The 22,895-nt window shown below is 39.4% G+C and overlaps 1 protein-coding gene across 2 annotated transcripts in view; it reads right to left on the minus strand.

The window, feature by feature from the left end:
- The window catches only part of ATATH8 (Protein kinase superfamily protein), a 46,838-nt gene extending 24,320 nt beyond the window's left edge, over positions 1-22,518 (minus strand). For both annotated transcript variants that reach the window (XR_016081991.1, XM_010255331.3), the window contains exons 1-7: positions 22,136-22,518; positions 19,744-19,919; positions 8,303-8,468; positions 1,695-1,747; positions 1,027-1,170; positions 802-906; positions 578-703 (exon numbers count right to left, since the gene is read on the minus strand). Coding sequence is in view for 1 of the 2 variants with exons in the window: in XM_010255331.3 (XP_010253633.1) it covers positions 578-703; positions 802-906; positions 1,027-1,170; positions 1,695-1,747; positions 8,303-8,468; positions 19,744-19,919; positions 22,136-22,454 (1,089 nt within the window). In the remaining variant the exon portion in view is untranslated. The remainder of the gene's footprint in view (positions 1-577; positions 704-801; positions 907-1,026; positions 1,171-1,694; positions 1,748-8,302; positions 8,469-19,743; positions 19,920-22,135) is intronic.
- Between the last annotated feature and the right edge of the window lie 377 nt (positions 22,519-22,895).

Consider the following 22,895-nt stretch of genomic DNA (forward strand, 5'->3'; position numbering starts at 1 on the left):
TTGACTGAGACCAAGCTAAATAATTGGTTCCATCAGCCGATCAGTTCTCCATACACACTATGTATGGGCTAAGAAAGAAAAAAGATGTTGAAGGTGAGAACCCGCTCTGGCACCAAGCTGTGAAGCACACCTGCAGTAAATCACAAAATATAGAAAAAGAAAAGAAAGAAAGATGAATGGAAGGTTTCAGCAAAAGCTTGCGGAAGAAGAAGAGGAAGGAAAAGGGAAGAGAAGATGTTCGATCTGTTCTCAAGCCCCCTCAAGATATCTTTTATTTCTTAATGTAAAACTGAGTACAATTTCTTAGATGCCCTTAATAGGCAGCCAACACTAAAGAACTAATAAAATAAACAAAAAGAGGTCCATAACTAAAAGAACATAAACTTAACAGAAATAAAACCACTAAGGCCCATTCAACCCATTCTCACTACAGATTATATCATTAAAATGATAAAAATGAGACGGGGATAGGGATGAGAAGACCCACATATGGCAATAGAGTTGAAGCTAACCATTCAAAACTTTCCTGCCCTCCCCATACAAAGTAGAACCAAAAGAAAATCCAAACATAATATACCTTGAAAAAAGAAGCATTTGCAGCCTCTAAAGTGTAATCCAATTCTCCAACCAAACCTTTCCCGAGCTCATCAGCATAAAGGCGAAGGTCGCTCTTCCTTTTTGCCACCTTTTGCACTAGCCCTAGCTGAAAGAGTAAATTATGATTTATCTCAGACTAATCAGACAGTATATTTATAGATAGAGAGGACATAGTTATAAAACTGAGATATGGCTCAAACAAACCCCAAGCCGAAGTATATAAATATCCCGCACAACAACATGACGCAGGTTGGGACGCTGAACTTTTACAGCAACACTATCCCCATCAAGAGTAGTCCCCCGATACACCTGTTACATGTGTTGCAAAAATACATAGAGACTATTTTAATTAAAAAAGAAAAATGTTAAAATAAATTGCCAAATATGTATTTATTGTCATCATTGGACAATTGCAGAGGGAAGAATTACCTGACCAAATGAAGCAGCAGCTACAGGTTCTTCAGAGATGTAGCTAAAGATTTTGTCTACAGGACAGCCTAGTTCTTCTTGAATGATCTGCATGGCAACATTTCTGGGAAAAGGGCCTATCTGATCATGGAGTTCAGACAGTGCCTGCAATTATGGCTCAAAGAGAAAAATACCAAAATAGATCATGTTTCCGTAATTTTATGCCTATTGCTGGATAGTGTACAAACAACTTTGAATAGAAGTCAAAGAAAGAACACTGTAACTTAAGGAATAATTAAATACAGAGTTTAGTTTCTAAGAGTGATACACAACCTTAATGGTATAAAAAGGTCAATATTAATCAATACCTAAAAAGTACATATTAAAACAGTATAGAGAAAGAAAGTAACTCATTTAACAAACATAGAAAGAAATGAAAAAAAATAATATGAATAATATAACTATAGAAGAATGAGAAGAAAAAGATAATACAGAAGAAAAAGGAATTAGTACATCATGATTTTATTCAAACCTATTAGCAATTAATTTTCCCTTTATGAATCATCTAAGTAGATTCACTAAAGAAAGAAGCAAATTCATGCATACCAAAAGAAAGAAGTTATACTGCACAGTTATGCAAGGTGTCAAAGAAATTAAAAATAAGCTCCAAGGAAAATCTGGAATCTAACCTTGGTAATCTCTGGACCGATGATATCTGGCCTTGTAGAAAGGGACTGACCAACTGCATTGGCAAGCAAAGACATGTAAGTAGCATATAAGACCTGTAGTAACTAATGGACCATGTAAGCAGCACAAGTATGGCCAAGCAAGGAGCATCTAGGCGACTTAGAGAATGGAAAAACACCTTGCTTTATGGGCAGTTTATCAGACAACTAAGTAACCAGGGAACAGTTTTTCTAAATTTAAAACTGTTGAAGATTAATCAGTTTTATGATGTTTTTCTGAATAGATGTTTTATGTTAGTTGTTAGATAGGAGGTGGGGACCACAGTAGTTATGTGAGTCCAAATTTTATTATGTTTTTGAGTGTTATATATGCTGCTTATGTTTTGCCGCCCTATAAGGGCATAGTTGTCTTTGTATTGCTCCATTATTTTTAGTATAAATAATAAGTGAAGGGGGCGGCTAGATGATTGTTCTCTTTTCTTTTCAACTTCTCTTCTTCTCCTTCTCTCTTCCTTCTCTCTTCCTTCTCTGTTCAAGAAACTACTGTTCTTTCATATTTTTTAATTCAGCAGATTTCTACTTGGTATCAGAGCATCGGCTAGGGTTTCTTGAAGCATTTTCATGCAGCCCTAGATCAGCCGACTGCATGAAGTAGTAAAGGGCTGATCGATCTGCTATAGATTGCCCAGTTCTTGGATTTTTTGGTGGGATCTAGTCATCAGAAAGGTGATCTACTGTTCGGCATCAAAATCAGGAAGAACTAGAGTACAGGGAAGAGTCCCAAAAAAGTTGGACTCTTTGTTTTTGATCTAATCTTGGGCGCCCAGGTATTGTTAGTTTTCTTTTGATTTTTTGAAGAGGGAGGTTTGGTTTCTAGAATTTTCTGAGCCTCCCGGAGTGATCAATTCACTCCTCTCTGTTGGGAGGCGTGGAGAGGAGAGAGATTTCTCTCCAGCTAGGGTTTTCTTCTTCCGGAAGGGTTGGTTTCTATGTGTGTGATATTAAATTATTTTTTGAAGGTCTCCAATCTATTTTTTCTTACTGTTGAACTATTTGAAGTAAGATGGAGAGTTGGAATACCGAGATGAAATCTACCGGTACTGTGGGACTGGGTGTTGGAGGGGGTAGTGATATCTTTGGATCTGGGATCATTACTACAGTAAAACTTGACGGTACAAATTATTTGGAGTGGGCACAATCAGCTAAGATGGCTATTGGTGCCCGTGGAAAATTAGGGTATCTCCTGGGGAGGAGAAGAAACCTGATACAGACTCTTCCCGATGGGTGCAGGAGAATTACATGGTAATGTCATGGTTGTGTAATTCTATGTTATCTCATATTGCAACAAATTTCCTATGGGCTAATACTGCTAAGGAGATTTGGGATGGAGTGACTGAAACCTACTCTCAGAAGCAAAATGAAACTAGAACCTATCGGTTAAGAAATCAGGTGATAAGTATGAAATAGGGAGAAAAACCTCTTGCTATGTATTTCTCCATGCTGAAAACCCTATGGTAGGAAATAAATCACTTAGAAACTGTAGTATGGGAAAGTGTAAATGATGAAGCAACTTATCACAGACTGGTAGAGAGGAATAGGGTTTTGAGTTCTTGCCAGGGCTGAACCTTGAATTTGACATTGCTAGGCAGCATATTCTTTCTAGGGAGGGTGCAACACTCTCTCAGGCCTATGCCTTTGTCTCTAGAGAAGAGAGTAGGAGGAATGTAATGCTGAGACAGCCTGGGATTGACCAATCGGCTATGGTTGGTACAACAAAACTTAAGCCAAATGGAGACAAGGGGAGTAGTGAGACTAGAAGGGAAGATAAGAAGGACTTGGTGTGTGATTATTGCAAGAAGCCTAAGCATACTAGGGACACTTGTTGGAAGCTTCATCCAAATCTTATGCCTGGTTGGATAAGAAACAAGAAGGTAAATGCAAATGTAACCACTATAGGAGACTCTTCGGCCCCTCTTTCCCAAACTGATTGGGAATTCGTTGCAGTAACAACAGTGAGAACATAATTGGAGAGGTTTGGACAGCTTATGAGTAAGAAAGATTCACCTAGCTCTAGCCTTCCAAATGGACAGTAGAATGTAGGAGCCAACTATACTACTTCCTTTGCACATACAAGTAGTTCATATGCAACTGCAAATCTTGCATCTACTTCAAGTAAGGAGGGACCTCCCTAGATTATAGACTCAGGAGCACCTGAGCACATGACTAATGCCCCTACCCTTTTCAGTTCATATCAGTTGTGCTCTAGTAGAGACTGTCTCTACAGCAGATGGTTCACATATGCCCATTGCTGGGAAGGGGACAGTAGAGTGACCAATGATATAACTTTGTCTTCTGTTTTACATGTTCCTAGACTTCATACCATCCTACTATCTGTTAGTTCTTTGACAAAAAAATTGAATTGCTCTATGACCTTTCTTCCTGGTAATTGTGTTTTGCAAGATTTGGAGTCAAAGAAGATGATTGGGAGTGGTCGTAAGGTGAATGGAGTCTACCTTCTAGATGGGATTCCAAGACATCAGGGCCATCAAGTTAGTAGCAGCAGTAGTAGTGGGTCAAAGTCAGTGAACCAGATTATGCTTTGTCACAATCGCTTGGGACATCTTTCTTTTAGTTCTTTGAAATGTCTTTTCCCAAAGTTGTTTGAGTTTGTTCAGATATCTACTTTGGAGTGTAAGAGTTGTCAGTTAAGAAAGCATTGTAGACAATCTTTTAAACCAAGTAATAAAAGAAGTACTTCTGCTTTTAATATTGTTCATACTGATGTATAGGGGCCATATCATATTCCATGAGAGGATTCCGTTACTTTCTCTTGTTTGTGGATGATTATACACGATATTCTTGGATATATTTGATGAAATTACATGATGAGGTTCCTAACTTGGTACGGCAGTTCCACCAGATGGTTCTCACACAATTTGGAGTGAGAACTAAGGCTTTTAGATCAAATAATGCCAGAGAGTACTTTGAGAAGGACCTAACCACATATCTCTTAGAACATGGTGTAGTTTATCAAAGCAATTATGCATATACACTGCAACAGAATGGAGTTGCTGAGAGGAAAAACAAACACATTGTGGAGGTGGCAAGGAGTCTTATGGTGTGTGCTTCAGTTCCTGTGCAGTTCTGGAGAGATGCAGTTCTTACAGCTGTGCATTTGATTAACCGTGTTCCTTCAGGGACCTTGGGGTTTAAGGTGTCATTTAGTCTTCTTTTTCCAGATGGGGAGATATTTCATATACTTCTGAGGGTTTTTGGTTGTGTTTCCTTTGTTCACATTCTTAGCCCTCATCGCAAGAAATTGGATCCTAAGGCCAAGAAATGTGTTTTTCTTGGGTATGCTCAGAACCAAAAGGGGTATTGCTGTTATGACCCAGTGTCGATGAGCAGATTTGTCACTATGGATGTTGCCTTCTTTGAATCCACCCTCTTCTTCTCAAGTGGTTCTCCTCAAGGGGAGAGTTTTAGGGAGGAGAACTCACAATCTGTTCCTCTTCCTTTTTCTTTGGTGCCCCCATCAATTCAGCTAGCACCTCCATCAATTCAACCAGCACCTCCATCAGTTCAGCCAGCACCTGCACCTCCAGTTTCATTACCTGAGCCACTACAGGTAGCCTCACAGAAATATCAGCGCCGACAGATGATGGTTGACTCCACACATCCTCAACCCACACCACTCTCTGTCAGTCCTTCTGAAACTCTAGATTCGGCAGATACAGTTCCAGGTATTCCTCTTGAGCCTGAGCCTGTTATGTTTTCTGATGATAATGTTCCTGTCCCTATCACCATTGTTGCAGTTGATCCCACTAACCTTGATCTTCCCATTGCACTTCGTAAGGGGAAGAGAAAGTGTATAGCCCACTGCATTTCACACCATCTTTCCTATAGTGCCTTATCACCCTCCTACCGTGTTTTTCTTTCTTCCCTGGATTCTGTATCTATACCTAGGAATGTTACTGAGGCTCTCTCCAAACCTGAGTGGAAAACAGCCATGCAAGATGAGATGGATGCTTTGGTCAAAAACCAAACTTGGGAAATAGTTGACCTCCCCTCAGATAAGGAGACAGTCGGATGTAGATGGGTATTCACAGTGAAGTATAAGGCCGATGGCAAGATAGAGAGGTACAAGGCAAGGTTGGTAGCAAAAGGGTATACTCAAACCTATGGTGTTGATTATATGGAAACCTTTGCACCAATAGCTAAGATGAGTTCAGTTCGTATCCTTTTATCTCTACCAGCCACCCATTCATGGCCCTTGTTCTAGCTTGATGTCAAAAATGCCTTCCTCAATGGTGATTTACAAGAGGAGGTATATATGGACATTCCAACAGGCTTTTATGAAAATGTTGGTAAAGGAAAGGTGTGCAGACTCAAAATCTCTGTATGGACTGAAACAGTCACCTAGGGCTTGGTTTGACAGGTCCAGAGGGGCACTCATCTGTTTTGGATACACACAAACACAGTCTGATCACACCCTCTTTGTGAAGAGGAGAGATGCTCTGGTGTCAATTCTGATTGTGTATGTGGATGATATAGTGGTGATAGGAAATGATCTGGAGGAGATTGATGATCACAAAAAATCATTGCAACAAGAATTTGAGATCAAAGATCTTGGTAAGCTCAAATACTTCTTGGGGATTAAAGTTGCAAGATCCAAGCATGGGATCTTCATTTCACAGAGAAAGTATGTACTTGACCTACTGTGGGAGACTAGGAAGCTGGGGACCAAACCAGCAGACACTCCTATTGATCCAAATCACAGAATTAATGGCGTGGATGGTGAGTTGGTAAAGGATTTGGGGAGGTATCAAAGAATGGTGGGCCGACTGCTGTATTTGTGTATGACACGACCAGATATTTCTTATGTTGTCAGTGTTGTGAGCCAGTACATGCATGCACCTCGGGTTCAGCACTGAGAAGCTATTGAGAGAATGCTTGCATATCTGAAGAAGCACCCTGGTATAGGCATTCTTTTCTCAAATCATGAGAATCTGAAGATAGAATCCTATACAGATGCAGACTGGGCAGAATGCTTAGATGACAGGAGGTCTACATTAGGAGTGTGCACCTTTGTAGGTGGAAATTTGATCTTCTGGAAGAGTAAGAAGCAAGCAATTGTGGCAAGGTCAAGTGCAGAGGCTGAGTATAGATCCATGGCTCATGGTGTCTCAAAGCTTCTTTGGGTTAGATCTCTTTTGAGTGAGATTGGGGTGAAAGCAGAGGAACATATGATGTTATACTATGACAATCAGGCTGCAATCAATATTGCCCACAATCCAATTCAGCATGATAGGACAAAACACATTGAAGTTGATAGACACTTTATAAGAGAAAGGGTAACAACCGAAGAAGTTTGTTTGCCTTATGTCTCTTCAGAGTTGCAGCTGGCTGATGTTCTCACTAAAGGGGTGGCAAAGAACAAGCTTAAACATGATCTACACAAGTTGGGAATGTGTGACATTTACTCCCAACTTGAGGGGGAGTGTTGAAGATTAATCAATTTTATGATGTTTTTTTGAGTAGATGTTTTATGTTAGTTGTTAGATAGGAGGTGGGGACCACAATAGTTATGTGAGTCCAAATTTTATTATGTTTTTGAGTGTTATATATGCTGTTTTATGTTTTTCCGCCCTATAAGGGCATAGTTGTCTTTGTACTGCTCCATTATTTTTAGTATAAATAATAAGTGAAGGAGGCAGCCAGATGATTGCTCTTTTATTTTCAACTTCCCTTCTTCTCTTCTTCTCCTTCTCTCTTCCTTCTCTCTTCAAGAAACTACTTTTCTTTCATATTTTTTTTGATGAATTTTCTTTCATATTTTTTAATTCAGCAGATTTCTACTAAAACCACAATATACTATAAAGCATATAAAGTGTTGACTATATAACTTTTAAGTGCATGTTCCCAGGACAACATTATTCCTTGAAACCCTCTAATCAATGAATCTTTTATATTTCAAAAAAAAAAAACAATATGATTGTTTTGGGGTTCTTTTCACAAACTATTCAATTAAGTGTTGTTAGATTTCTTTTCCATTGGTAACAACATATCGAGAAAATTTTAGTAACAGAAGCAAGAAAGGGAACAGTATAGAAATAGCAAGAAACCCTGAAAGGAAAAGAAAAGAAATCCAGGCTGACCAGCAGCCCCTAAACTGGAAAGACTGGGCCCCAAACCAGGCCCTGAAACATCTCACTCCTACCACCCCCCCCCCCATATCTGCTAGCTCATTGGCTGATCTTTGGATAAAGAGCATTATGCAGTACCAGTTTTTATGTCCATCTCTTTATGTTAATTTTTGTTGCATAACACGCCTTTACTATGTTATAATTTATAAAAAAAGTACTATGGTTATTTCAGTTGAAGGGGCCACAAGAGTGAGAAGTAAACCGGATTTAAAATAGTCTAGTCCCCTAGACATCTATGATAATATCAAACACAAAATTTTAAGTTTATTATTTCTTTTTGTGGGTGGCAAAAAAGTTAATTGTAGAAGATTATGGAAAGCAAGAAAAAAGAAGTGAATGGTAAGGGTGAAATGATCAGATAAAACTTAAATATTTGTTTCAATTGTCTATTAAACCATCACTAACCTTTGATAAAAGTTGGACCAAGATTCAGCAGTGTTTCTTTCAGCACCCTCCCAAAGTAGTATTCTGAAGTATTATCATTACCATCTTTATCCACATCCCACCTGTTGAACTTGAGAATTCCTGATATCCGCAATTTAATGGCAGCAGAAGCAAAGGAGGAAAAAACCTTCCAATTCCACATGATCACATCCGATTAGAGCACAATCCAGGCAACTTTACTAATTAAAGCAGAGATTTTATCACAAGCAAAAGACCTGAAGGCTATGCAAGGCAAGAGATAAAGAAAACTTAAGCTCAGGTCAATCTAGAAATTGTTGTCCCTAATAGCTCATTCATGTTGATCAGATAAAGCAAACATTTCAAAAGAAGTTTCAGGCCAATACAGTAAAAAGGTTGGGTAAATCTTAGCACATTTCAAATTTTCAATTAGAACCTAGGATAGCTTAACAACCACTGAAGCACATCATATTGTTGGGGCCACACCACCATAGGTTTCACCTACAAGATCCAAGCACCAGGATCTATATGTTTAGCATTGTGTAACTTAAAGGACTTGCATGTCATGTTGCAACAGTTGAAGATCCAAAACATTGATTTGTTCTGTGTTGCAGTAATTTTCTTTTATGATTGGTAACAGAAAACTTCATTAATTTATGGTAAGGAAAACATGTGCCAACCACTGCTATAGGAATTTAGGCTAGAAACTGCTACCTCACCCCCTTTTACAAGCATTCATTTTACATATGACTCCGGGGACTCCCCAAAAAAGTACTCTTCTATTAGCCCCTGCCTTGCTAATAATCAGCTTAACTATTAGTAGATCTTTGAGTCCACTCATATTTCTCTCACTTTATGCTGGTAAACCCAGAACCACTATCATTATTTTTAACGAGTTCACAACTACTTGAATCCCCTTCTACTAATAGGTATTTGTAGTCAAGTGTTTTCACCAGCTTCAAACCTTGCAAAACAGCCAACAGTTCTGCCCTTGTTGAGTTGTCATGGCAGCCAATAGACCCAGAGAATATGGCCATTATCCTCCCATTTATGTTTCTAAGTACTCCCCCTGCACACAACCGATCGAGGTTGTCTAAACAGTATTCATCATAACTTAGCTTGATGATACAATGGGCTGACAAATTCTAACTACAACAAAATTATGCCCTAATTATAGTTGAAAGTGCAACTTTCTTCTAGTCTCGAATGATATTGTCCATGGAGGATTGAAATGCTTTCAAGGATTTAACCAATTAGCCACTTTAATCATGATGCTTTCTAGCAAAAGTACTTTGGCTGAGCCTTATTTTTGAATATTCTAGTGTTTACTGTGTTTTAGCTTCTTTTGTGTTGCAATATTTGAAAGTCCAAAAACTAAATAAGTTTTGGTGGTAGCATTATTGATGTAGGCCCATCCCAAAACCCAAGCCTAGCCCAATTGGACAGGCCCAGTAGTAGGGATTATTCAGCACCCTCGAAGACTTATTCTAGAAGTAAGGCCCTACAGCAGGTCCTGATATGGCACATTAATGGAACTAGGGAATTGGTCTGAATTGGACACTAGGGGTGTTTAAGTCACTTTACAAGTTTTTTATGGGGTCTGATTTGTCTAGTTATAGTTGGTTTATGTTTAAAGTTTCAGAATCATTGAATAAATAGTTTAAGAGTTGTTAAGTCATCTTCAAATTGAAATAGGAAAATGGCAATTCAGTAATTTTCTATTTTGAGTCCTACTAGTATTTCTTATGGGTCTACCAGTCTACAAATATGTATGGACATTTTAAACAAGAATGAACGAAGTTTATTTGAGATCTCACAGAATATGCTATTTGTGGTGAGTGATTTCCATGCCCTAGACCTAGAGTGATTATAGGTACCATGTTGAGTGATTCCAGCAGATTCTCTCTCTCTCTCTCTATACTTTCTTTCTTTATCTTTCAAGAAATCATTACACCACCCATATGTCCTTACATCCTTTCATTCCCCCAAATAGACCCATTCATGGACCAAGCTTCGGGCTTGGCTTTACACTGTTTCAGGCTTGGGCTTTGGGCCAGGCCCAATCAAATTTTGATAAAAGCTAAGCTTGAGCCCGACCCATTAATAGGTCTCCCTCCCTCCCTCCCCTCCTAACCTCATCCTTTGGCCTTCAAGTCTTAACATCACCCAGCCATCCTTTTTAGGCCCTAGGTCTTCACTATTGGGGCCAATCCCCTCATTTAAGGCTTATGGGCCTCTCAACCTGGCCCATGTTTGAGCAAAACAAATAAGCTAGAAGAGAATATTCAAGAATGTGCCCCAAGATATTTCATGTTAATTTTTTGATTTATTTTATTTGGTTGTTTGACTATTAAATAGGGTTAGGGTTTTCCTCTCTCTATAAATAGTTGTATTTTTTTTATGGGTAAACCATTAAAACTTTATTAATTAACAGAAAAAGATATGTGCATAGTGCCAGCACCCCTTTCTAGTTTTACATATGTACAATGTTAACACCTTGCATCTAATTTATATTACAACTTGGCCCAAAATAAATTATTCCTTGTTGCCCCTTGCTTGGCTAAAGAGTCTTCCAAGCTGTTTGCCAACCTGCTAACCCAATGGAATGAAGCCACAAGCTCTTGCAGCAAGAATCTTTTTCTCAGTACAAACCTACACTGCTATACCCCTTAACTGTTGTTCCTCATCAATACCACCGCCTTAGAGTCTCCTTCCACTGTTTCCTTAACCCTAGGTTTCTTCCCAATCTTAATCCTTGCAATACAGATAATAGTTCTGCCCTTAAAGAATTGCCAATACCAACTGGTCTAGAGAAGATAACTACAATGCTTCCATTAGCATCTCTAAAAAAGTTCCACCAATGCCTAATAATCTAGTATTCCCAAAACTGTATCCATCAAAATCCATTTTTTCGCTGAGTTGTAGTCAATGGGTTCCATCACACAATCATTCCTCTTTTGGTTGTAGCCGCATTAACCACCTCAGTCCACCCTCTTATGATGCCATCAAAGGAGAGAGCATCAAACAATTCCATTGTCTTTACCTGATGTGCTACCTTTATAATTATCTTTTGATATTTTCTACAGTCAGCTCTTTGACCTTGATATCTCATTGAAGATTCTTTCGTTTCTTTCCATCTACAACAACCATAGAATGGTTACCCTAGTAGTTCTCCACACCACCCTTCCTCTTCTAGTAGGCAAAGTGATCAAATTAGCATCAAACAAACCACTCCCAAATGCTAGCTATAACACCACAGGAGATTAGTAAATAGTGAGTTGACTCTCCACTAGAAAAGCATAAGACACAAACATGAGAGGAGAGGCACCAATTGGGTCTCTTCTTTTGGAGGTTCTTACAAGTATTATTTTTTGAATGGTAAGCCTCCCAAAAAAAATCCCTAATCTTTGGAGGTATTGGTCAGCTCCAAATTTCTTTCACTGAAAACAACTGTGACAGGCTCGAAGAAGAGGACATAGCACGGAAAAAATAGGCATAAGAGAAAACAACTGAAGGGAAAGCAGTCCATATACATTGATCCAATGAAGTAGGGCTTGAGAAAACTCCTCAAGAGACTTCTATAACAAAATGGCATCATGGGATTCACGTCTCTAAGGCCTCTGATCAAAGATAGTTGTGTGTGTGTATTTTCTTTCAAAAATTAGTGAAGAATGAAGTTCATTTTTCTGTAGCTCTTTAAGTTTATGCATTGAAGAGGAGTCCTGTTTCTCTCTTTTGATGGAAACACAATTAATCTGTCTCTATGTCTATCTCTCATTCTTTTCTCTCCTTTCTTTGATTCCTTTCATTTTTTTTTCTAAAGTCAGTGAAAAATGAAGTTTGTTTTTCTGCAACTCTTGAAGTTTATGCATTGAAGAGGAATCCAATTTCTCTCTTCGGATGGCAATACAAATATTTTTGATAAGTAAATAGAAATTTTTCATTAAAACTTATGATGGCAATACAATTAATCTGTCTCTATCTCTATCTCTATCTCTCCTTCTTTGATTTCTTTCATTTATGTAAAAACTTTTCAAGGTGTGGCACAAACCCCCTTCCATGTGAAGCATGCCAAACCAATCAATCATAGGTGATGAAATCTCTAAGGTGAATCCTACCTATCTGAAAATCATGCAGAAAATGCCAATAAGCAAAAAATTTCTCGTCTTTATTATGTTATCAGAATAGCAATTTCCTATTGTTTTTTTTTATCAGTAAATATGTGTTTTATTAAAATTCAGATTGTAAACATTTTATACAATTTGATGATGGGACTGTTGATCCCTTTTCCTCACTCTATTCATCCCTCATTACAGTGTAGCCCAAAATAATTGCTGTCTCAATGCCCCTTGTTTTGCTAATCCATCAGCTAGCCCATTTGCACTTCTTCGGACCCATTTAAATTCAGCCTCAACCTCCTTGGCAATCTTCTCCACTTCCCTAATCACATGTTTAAACATCCATGGGGTGTGGCTGCTATTTGTTGCCCATGAAATTACTACTTTTGAATCCCCTTCCACTTCAGCATGTCTGCATCCTAGTTGTTTGGCTAGCTTTAACCCTTGTAGTAATGCCAATAGTTTAGCCTTCAGTGAGTTACTGTTGCCAATCGGCCCTGAGAGCATACCCAATATCCTCCTGTCAGGGTTTCTTAATACTCCTATTCCTGAAATGCCTGGATTTCCATATGAGCACCCGTCAAAATTCAGCTTTACTTTATTGCCTTCAGGTGGTCTCTGTTAGGTTGAAGGTTTTCATGTATTGATGGTTCGGCTGATAAGAGTTCTTATTAGCCTGTATTTGAGCTTAAGTTGTTATGTACTGTGCCTGTGTTAATGGGCCTAAGTTTGTTTAGTGTTTTAAATTGTCTGGGTGTCCCATCACTAATCAGGGGCATTCCAGTCATTTCCTATAACATTGTACTGTACTCTAATATAAATAATAGTACTGTCGACTGGGTCATTCAGTTCGACATTCTCAGCATCTCTTGGTCTTCTCCTCTCTTCTACTGCTTCGGCTACAGCATTTCAGCTTTCATGGTATCAGAGCATTAAGCACCTTCCTGGTTATAGCCGACGCCATCTCTTCTCTCTTGTTGTCTTTCTTTTCTTTTTTTATCTGGTTTGCTGCCGTGAAACCCTAGGGTTGTAGGAGAACAACACAAGGTTCGAACCTAGGGTTTCCCTTGGTTGTAAGGCGCAAGGGAAGTAAGACCCAGAAGCTGATGTCCTACTAGACTGTTTCTAGTAGTTAGTAGCTATTCGGCTACTAAGAGAGGTCTGTATAGGACAGACCTAGTTGAGGACTGATTTCAGCAGTCCTAGTATTGGCCGTAAGGGGGAGAACTCTCTTTACAGTTGCAGTACTCGAAGCTCAAGTGAAGTCTGCATAGCACAGTGGTGGAGAGCCCTCAGTTTCAGGTCAGTTACCAGCCCAGAACACCTCATTTGCTGCTGTAACTGAACTGCTTCAGAACTGTGACAGTCTCGGCAAGTCTGAAACAGTGTTGCGAGCTGTCAGAACCTTCTTCAATTCTGCAACTAGTCTCTTTTTCAGCACTGTGATCTCTTCGGCTAGTCTTAAACAATGTCGTCTACACAGAGGCTGCAGTCAAGATGTCTTCAATATCCGGAGAGGTTTCTTCTAGGGATAACAGACCTGCTGCAAGGTCTTCAAATCTGGAAAACCCTAATCTGCACAACTTGCAGATTACAAGTGTGCTGCTGGATGTATACAACTTCAGGGAGTGGTCTGTTTCTGCAATGCTTTTTATTACTTCCCGTGATCTCGCAGGCTACTTAGATGGGAACAAGAAGGAACCTAAGGTTGGCAGTGCAGAGTATGCTGTGTGGCGCAAGGAGAATGCCACAGTTATGTCCTGGTTGCTTGCCTCTATGACTCCTCGGGTTGCCAGAACTGTTCATCACTTTCCTACAGCAGCCAAGATTTGGGAAAAGGTGTCTAAGACCTATGGACAGAAGAAAAACAATGCTAGAATCTACAGATTGAATCAAGACATTGCTGCCTTAAGGCAAGGGGATATGACAGTTGCAACATACTTTGCAACTCTGGAAGGTCTTTGGGAAGAACTTGACCATCACTTGATATTGGATTGGGAAAATGCCAGGGACAAGGAGAGACATGATAAGCAGATTGAAGAGAGCATAACCTTTAAGTTCTTGGCTGGCCTGGACCCAGTGTATGAGGGTATAAGGTCACAAATTCTAGGGAGAGATGAATTGCCTGAGTTACACCATGTTTATTATCTGGTGAGGAATGAAGAAGTCAGGAGAAAGGAGATGCAAGTTGACTCTCAAACTCAACCGACTGAACAATTTGGAGAACATTCAGCCCTGGTCTCTACTAAGGGAAACAGACATCTAGACAAGAAGCACCTTAAGTGCACTCATTGTGGTGGTGAGAGACATGTAAAAGAAAAGTGTTGGGTCCTGTATCCTCACCTGAAGCCAGCTGCATTGAGAAAGGACAAGAAGCAACAGAAGGGTCATGCGGCAAGTGGGAATCTTGTCACCAGCAACGATGGTGACAACTTACAGAATATACCAACAGTGTCTTCTTCTCCTATGGGGCAGGTTGTTGATTCCTCTGGAGCTGGTGCTTTGGGCTTCACTGCTAATGAGGTAGAGGTCCTTAGCCAGACATTAGTCCGTCTAAGGAATAATTCTTTTGCTTCCACCTCTCTAGCTAGATCAGGTACAGTCTCTGCCTTTAGCGCAACTAGCTCTATTGACTCTACTTCTTGGGTTATTGATTCCGTTGCAACTGACCACATGACACATATGTCCTCCTCATTCTCTTCATATCATTTGTTGTCTGGTCAGGATAAGATGAGAGTTGCTGACAGGTCTTTCTCCACCATCTCTAGAAAGGGGGTGGTTGACCTAAGCAAGGACCTCTCTCTTAAATCAGTTCTACATGTTCCCAGTCTTACCTCAAATCTTTTGTCTGTTTCAAAACTTACCAAAAATTTGAACTATAGTATAACCTTTTTTCCTAATCATTGTGTCTTCCAGAACAGATTGATGAGGAGAACGATTGGGAGCGGTCATGAGTATGGAGCCCTCTACTATTTTGATGCAGACATCGGTTCTGCCTTACAAGCATCTGCTGCTAGTAGTCTGGAGAGTGTGGAGTCAATAGCTAGGTTGCATCTGTGGCATGCTAGGCTAGGTCATTTGTCTTTCTCTTCATTAGAAATGTTGTTTCCCGAATTGTTTAAGGGCATTTCAAGTCAGAGTTTAATCTGTGAAGTATGTCAAATGTCAAAACAATGTAGAACTGTTTATCCAATTTCTAGTAATGAAATTCAAGCTCCTTTTGATTTGGCTCATTCTAATGTTTGGGGCCCTTCACCCATTGTTTCCATTGATGGCTTCCATTACTTTATCAGTTTTATTGACCACTATTCTCGATGCACATGGATCTACCTGTTAAAAGGACGGGATGAAGTACCACGGATAACTATGGCATTTTGCAAGATGATTGAAACACAGTTTGATAAGAAGATTAAGCAATTCCGGTCAGATAATGCTGCTGAATATTTTGAAAAATCCTTGAACTTATTCATGGAAGATGCTGGCATGTTACATCAATCATCCTGTGCTAATACCCCTCAGCAGAATGGGGTTGCTGAGCGCAAGAATAGACATCTATTGGAGACAGCTCGAGCCTTACTATTCCAGCACAAAGTTCCAGGCAATACTGGTCTCAAGCTGTACTTACTGCATCATATCTGATAAATCAGATGCCATCTAAGGTGTTGGGTATGAAAACCCCTTTCTCTGTTTTGTGTCCCACTCTTCCAGACTTTCCTCTTCCTCCACGGGTCTTTGGTTGTAAATGTTTCATACATGTGAATGATCCAAAGAAGACCAAGTTGGATCCTAAGGCTACGAAGGGAATATTTTCGGGGTACTCTCCTACACAAAAGGGGTACAAGTGTTATGATCCTGTCTCCAAGAGAAAGTATGTCACTAGAGATGTGGTCTTTTTTGAGTCTCAACCCTATTTTCAGTCTTCTCAGAATCCTCTTCAGGGAGAGACTAGTGAGATGGAAGAGGATTCTCATTCTCCCTCATTTTTTGTTCCCCTATCTGCCTCGAGCCTTTCATCCTCTTCTTCTACTCCTAGTTGTGGCATCCCGGGTCAACCTAGTGAGGCTCCCACTGTGTCGGTTACCTCTCCTGATGCTACAGATGTCCCTGAAGGCTCCAGTAGGCAACAGAAAGAGATACTCACATACAACAGAAGGAAAAAGGGCCCTCAACCTCATGACAGCAACCAGTTGGACTCGGATCAATCTGTCTTTGCAATCCAAGGTAATTCCAACTCACATACTTCTGATTTGGATCTTCCTATTGCTCTCCATAAGCCTATCCGTTCTTGTACCACACTGCACCCTATTGCTGATTTTGTTTCTTATTCACATTTATCCCCTGCCTATCACTCCTTTGTGTCCGCTCTTTCCTCTGTACGTGTTCCTTCTAGGTACTCAGAGGCCGTGTCTAATCCAAGGTGGAAAGAAGCTATGAATGAAGAGATGAAATCCCTAATGAAAGCAAGAACTTGGGAATTAGTGGATCTGCCAGAGGGGAAGAGCACTGTTGGGTGCAAGTGGGTGTTTACTGTAAAGCACAGGGAGGACGGGTCCATTGAAAGGTACAAGGCCAGACTTGTGGCAAAGGGGTTTACTCAAAAAGAAGGAATTGACTACAAAGAAACCTTGGCCCCAGTAGCAAAGCTCAACACAATTGGCCTTCATGAAGAGGTATTTATGGAACCTCCACCAGGCTATGACTTTGGTAGAAAGGTGTGTAAACTGAGGAAAGCATTATATAGTTTGAAACAGTCTCCTCGTGCATGGTTTGAGAAGTTTTGTGGGGCCATGAAGAAAGTGGGGTACACTCAGAGCGGTGCAGACCATACCTTGTTCATAAGGAGACAGGATAGCAAACTTACGGCACTCATTGTTTATGTGGATGATATGGTGATTACTGAGAATGACTTGGAAGAGATAAAAAGACTGAAGGAGTTTTTAGCTTCGGATTTTGAGATCAAAGACTTGGGCCATTTGAGATATTTTCTTGGGATTGAAGTTGCTAGGTCAAGAGAAGGAATCTACATATGTCAACGGAAGTATGTTCTTGACCTCCTAGAGGAAACAGGCATGATAGGGTGTAGGCCAGTAGATACTCCAATAGAACAGAATCATGGCCTATAGGAATCAGTAGGGGAGGACTACTGTGACAGAAAGAGATACCAAAAATTGGTAGGGAAGCTGATATACTTATCTCTCACTCGGCCAGATATTGCTTATGCTGTGCATATTGTCAGTCAATTCATGCACTCTCCAAAGATCCCTCATATGAAAGCAGTTGAAAGGATTCTCAGGTACTTGAAGACTTGCCCAGGAAAGGGAATTCTATTCAGGAAAAACAATAGAATTGAAATTGAAATCTATACTGATGCAAATTGGGCCGGTTCTGTTGGAGACAGAAAATCAACTTCAGGATATTGTACATTTGTGGGAGGGAACCTGGTCACATGGCACAGTAAGAAGCAGAATGTAGTTGCTAAATCAAGTGCGGAAGCAGAATATCGAGCTATGGCTCACGGGGTTGCTGAACTCCTATGGCTCAGGACCCTTCTTAATGAGCTTGGCATTAAAGCTAAGGGTCCTCTCAGACTGTATTGTGACAACAAGGCTGCCATCAACATTGCAAATAACCCTGTGCAACATGACAGGACAAAACATATTGAGATTGATCGACATTTTGTTAGAGAGAGAATAGTCTCGGGAGAACTCTGCATTCCTTATACTCCATCTGAGATGCAAATTGCAGATGTATTGACTAAAGGGTTGGTTGCAGCAAAGTTAATGGACCTTCTTGGCAAGCTAAACATGATTGACATCCATGCTTAGCTTGAGGGGGAGTGTTAGGTTGAAGGTTTTCATGTATTGATGGTTCGGCTGATAAGAGTTCTTATTAGCCTGTATTTGAGCTTAAGTTGTTATGTATTGGGCCTGCGTTAATGGGCCTAAGTTTGTTTAGTGTTTTAAATTGTCTGGGTGTCCCATCACTAATCAGGGGCATTCCAGTCATTTCCTGTAACATTGTACTATACTCTAATATAAATAATAGTATTGTCGACTGGGTCATTCAGTTCGACATTCTCATCATCTCTTGGTCTTCTCCTCTCTTCTACTACTTCGGCTACAGCATTTCAGCTTTCAGTCTCCACTCCAGCTTTACTTTATCTCTTACTCTCGAAGATTGTGCTACTTCAGACCATGTTCTTAGAATACCTGTGACTGAGAAGACTTGAAAGCAGTCCAAGAGTTTTACCCAATGGGTTACTTTCACCTTGATATTATCAATCACTTCCTCTATTGTTCTACTTTTTTCCAAGAAAATTCTGTTGTTTCTCTCTTCCCATATTACCCAACAAATTGCTGCCTTTGTTGCTTTCCACATTACCATCCCTCTTTTCTTTCTTTGTCTCAAGAAATCATGGTTGAAGAGTCCTACCACATCTTGAGGGGGAGCCCACCTATAGCCAAAGAGAGTACAAAAGAAATCCCAAATTCGATGTACAAAAGAACAAGATATCATTAAATGAAAAAGGATCTCACTACTTTCCTTACACAGTGAACACACATGAGGAGAAAGGCACATGTATGGCCTTCTTTTCTGCAACATATCACAAGTGTTTACCTTACCAAGGAATACTTCCCAACAGAAAGCTTGGATCTTAGGGGGAATAGGCTTGCACCAGATTTCTTTCACAGGGAAAGTCCACCTAGAGGGTAGAATAGCAATTTCCTATTGAAAAATAGATCCCCTTAAAGGTAGTTTGCTAAGTCCAAGGGCCAAAAAGATAGAAAAAGAAATATATATATAGGAAAAAAAAAACAGAAAGATAAAGGAAAGTAGTGGCTGTGTTGCCACATGCATCAAAACTGTAATTGTTTCCAGCCAGAGCTTTGAGGGTGATAATCAATCCTTTTCAACCAAGAGAACACAAAAGTTGCTATTTTTTAAAATAATAGGAATGAATTGCACACATCCAAAATCTTAGTGGGGTACCATCCCCAATCAAAATCAAAAGGTATCCTTGTTTATTGTGATAAATATTCATAAATAAAGGTAGTCTTGTATTTCAGAACATTTATGTTTTGACTAATAATTATGGGTGTGTCTCTTCTATTAAAAAGAGATCTACCCAATCACACCCTCTCCAAAAAGCCTTTTTTTTTTTGGGAAATTTAACAAGAGGAATGTTTCCAATCTATTTTTCTAATATAAAGGATAACCCCTGTGCTTCAAAATTTTGCCTCCACCATTAACCTTTCAGAATCCAATCGCCAAAGAGAGTCAATTGTTCACTACAGAGACAATAATGCAATGGAGTATCTGAAATACCTCAACAAGTCGTAAGGCCACCAAGTGAGGCCTGCAACTAAAATAATCTGTAACTTCCTGTGGATCGTAGATTTCAGGAAGCGGCCTGGACCAAATCTTGAATAAATGGTAAAAGTAATTAGTATATGCCTCCAAAGCTTTGAGATCAGCCATGACCAAATCCATGCCAGACAGTCCTGTCAGAATAAAATGAATTAGCTTTGACAGAGAAAAAGGTCTGATCATATTACCAAATGATGGACAAGTCAAACATCAGGGTGGGGCCAAAGGAACAAGGAAGAGAGATGATTACAAGTCACCTCTAAAATATGCACATTGCAGTTGTACAACTGAGTTCATGTGACAGACAATTTCCAATTTAAGTCATTATTGTATTTGGATAAACTTGTAGCAAAACAGTTTGATTTCATTGATCAATGACAAGAGAAATCTGAGAATAATACCAGTATGCAAGAAAAATTTATAAGCTACGATGTAAGATAATCTCAGGATGATCAGATCTCTGACAAATAACAAAAAGGACAGAATAATGGGGAAAAATAAAAGATAGATAGATAAATAGTAGAAGACTAGAAGTGTCAGACCTCTCCTTCTGAATCAAATATGCAATCACATTAAACCCAACACAATGCCTTCAATAAAGTCAGACCAAAGAAAAAATCTTGATCATAATATCCAAACAAAAAAAAGGCTTCATCCAATTCCCAACAATGAATTATGCCAATTAATTATGAAGTGCTCCTATATTTGTAGCTTCAATTTGGGACTTTACTGACCCCCCAAAAAATCAATTCCTGTACATCTCTAAATATAGGTTTTTGACCCATTACAAATTTGGCATGAACTTCTCAAAAGAAATAACTTCTAAAATCAAAACGTACCAAATAATTTTAAACTAATAAAACCCTAATTCAACATTTTAAGTTTTTAACTAACTCAAGATAAAGAGATATGTCCAATACTCTTTGACTATCTGTAAATCAGCCATAACTTGCTAAATTAATATCTAAATTGTACAATCTTAGGCTTGATTTAGATAAAGCCCAATAACAGCAGAAAGCAGGCAGGTTTTGACTCTTCAAATTTAGGCCACAAACTGAGTGGAAAACTTAGGATAGTTCTCTCTTTGGATTCAGGTTGTGGTCCAAATAATTCATAAACTAAGTATTAGCTTCTTTTCCTGCACCACTGCGTTACAGTAATATAGCTGCAGTGGGAATAGTTGATTCTGGTAGAAAATCTAGAAGTTAAGCAGACGAGATCTTCTGGTTTGTTTCAATCAAAATATGGCTGGTGAAAAGGGAAATAAGTCAGGTAACGTTGATCCTTCCTTCCCATAAGCCTTGTATTGAAAGCTATGTCCCCTTCATCTTTTGACATATTAATATAACCTTTATACCCAAGTATCAAATTTATGACTGCATGTTAGTGTTTTGGACATATCATTCAAATACATGGAAACTAGTCATTTCTAAACAATCTTTCAAAGCCTATTGCTTGGATTATATTTTCAGGAGCTACAATTTTGGGAATAATTAGAACATGGAATTAATTGCATTCACTTTGGACAGAAAATTAAGGTATAGTGGATATTTTAAAACTTGGAATTTGATGCTTTATGTGCAAATTATTAGGCTAGATTACCTTACGTCCACCACATAATGTCTTGTGGGTTAAAAACACTAAAATAGAGCACAGATCTTCATATATATTGTAGCTGGATCCTTTTGAATATCTAAAAATAAGGATTAAAATGTGTATGTGGCCTACAACAGCCATTAGGTAAAAGAATAAGATTATAAACTGTTCGGTCCCATTCATGTTGAAGCATTTACCATCGGTAGTGATGACACGACCTTTTTTATGGTGGGAGGATTCCCTTACATCACTGAATTGCCAAGTCATACTTAAATCGTATGCAGGGATCTCATGCTGGAACAGAATGGGAGAAATAATTGTCCTCTCTGCTCCTTTTCCTTCTTGGGCAGAACATATCATCTCTTACTTGTGTGGTTCCTCTAATGTTGACCATTGCATACTTTTCCATGTTCCCTACCATAATTTACTTGTTGAACCGAATATCTCTCCAAGCCTTTCATTTTCATAAATGCCGATTATCAAATATCAATTACAGATTTAACCAAAATGACTTTTTATTTTCTCCACTCCAAACGAACTCGATGAGCATCATTGTTTTTCTGCTTATCCTTATTCAAAATATCAAGGAAATATGTTTTTTTTTTTATAACAAGCATTCCCAATTTAGTGCAGCATATAAGAATTCAATCGAAACCGCCAATTTCGTCTAACTTAAACACATAATTACTCAAATAAAGCAAAATCAAAAACGAAGAGGATAAGATTTCAGTGTATAGCAAGACGACTGAGGAACCTGGATAGGAAGGTTGAGGCCACGACGGAGGAGGTTCGGGGGAAGCGTCGGGAACTTCAAGATAATGAAGCCATATAAAGTCATCGACGGTCTTGGAGAGCTGTGGGAGGTGAAGTGCATCACTGGCCCAGCTGACACCCTGGTTAAATCCTTTCTTCAAGAACTCCACGTCCTTGCGTACCACCTGAGCCAAGTGGCTGAAATTGCCGATGAAGCCCCGTTGCTTATGTTCCTTTACCGTTGAAGTGGTGCGAGTCGAGCAGGTAATAGAGAGTCGCAGATTTGGCGCTCCCGCTGCTACAGTTGCAGCGACAGCCATCGGAGAGAGAGAGAGAGAGAGATCAGTGTGTGGAAAATGGCTCTTGCTGCGGTTTTATATTGGGTGGTTGGGAGATGGGGATGGTTAATTATCAATATAAAATGCCTGACAATTTGAAAATGCGACGAATGGCGGACATTGCAGGAGCGTATGCTATGTTATACTCACAGTAGATGACTCGTTTCTTGCGGTCAAGAGTTGTCTACCACCCGTTTCTTAAATAACCAAGAGAGCTGATTTGGTTACAAGTAATAGTTTGAGGTTTGAAACGCTGCCACATCAGTATGGCGGTTCAACTTTAACGTTTAGAGGATGTTTGGAACCATGGCCGTTTTTTCTGAAAAACGGTGCCACGTTAGATCCATATAGGCGTTTCTACAAATACTCGTATATATGATTGTTTGGTTCACGTGTTTTTTGAAAAAATGCTTGAACAGTGGG

The sequence above is a fragment of the Nelumbo nucifera genome, chromosome 2 (genome assembly GCF_055504915.1).
Source record: "Nelumbo nucifera cultivar China Antique chromosome 2, China Antique-T2T, whole genome shotgun sequence".
NCBI classification, from domain to species: Eukaryota; Viridiplantae; Streptophyta; class Magnoliopsida; order Proteales; family Nelumbonaceae; genus Nelumbo; species Nelumbo nucifera.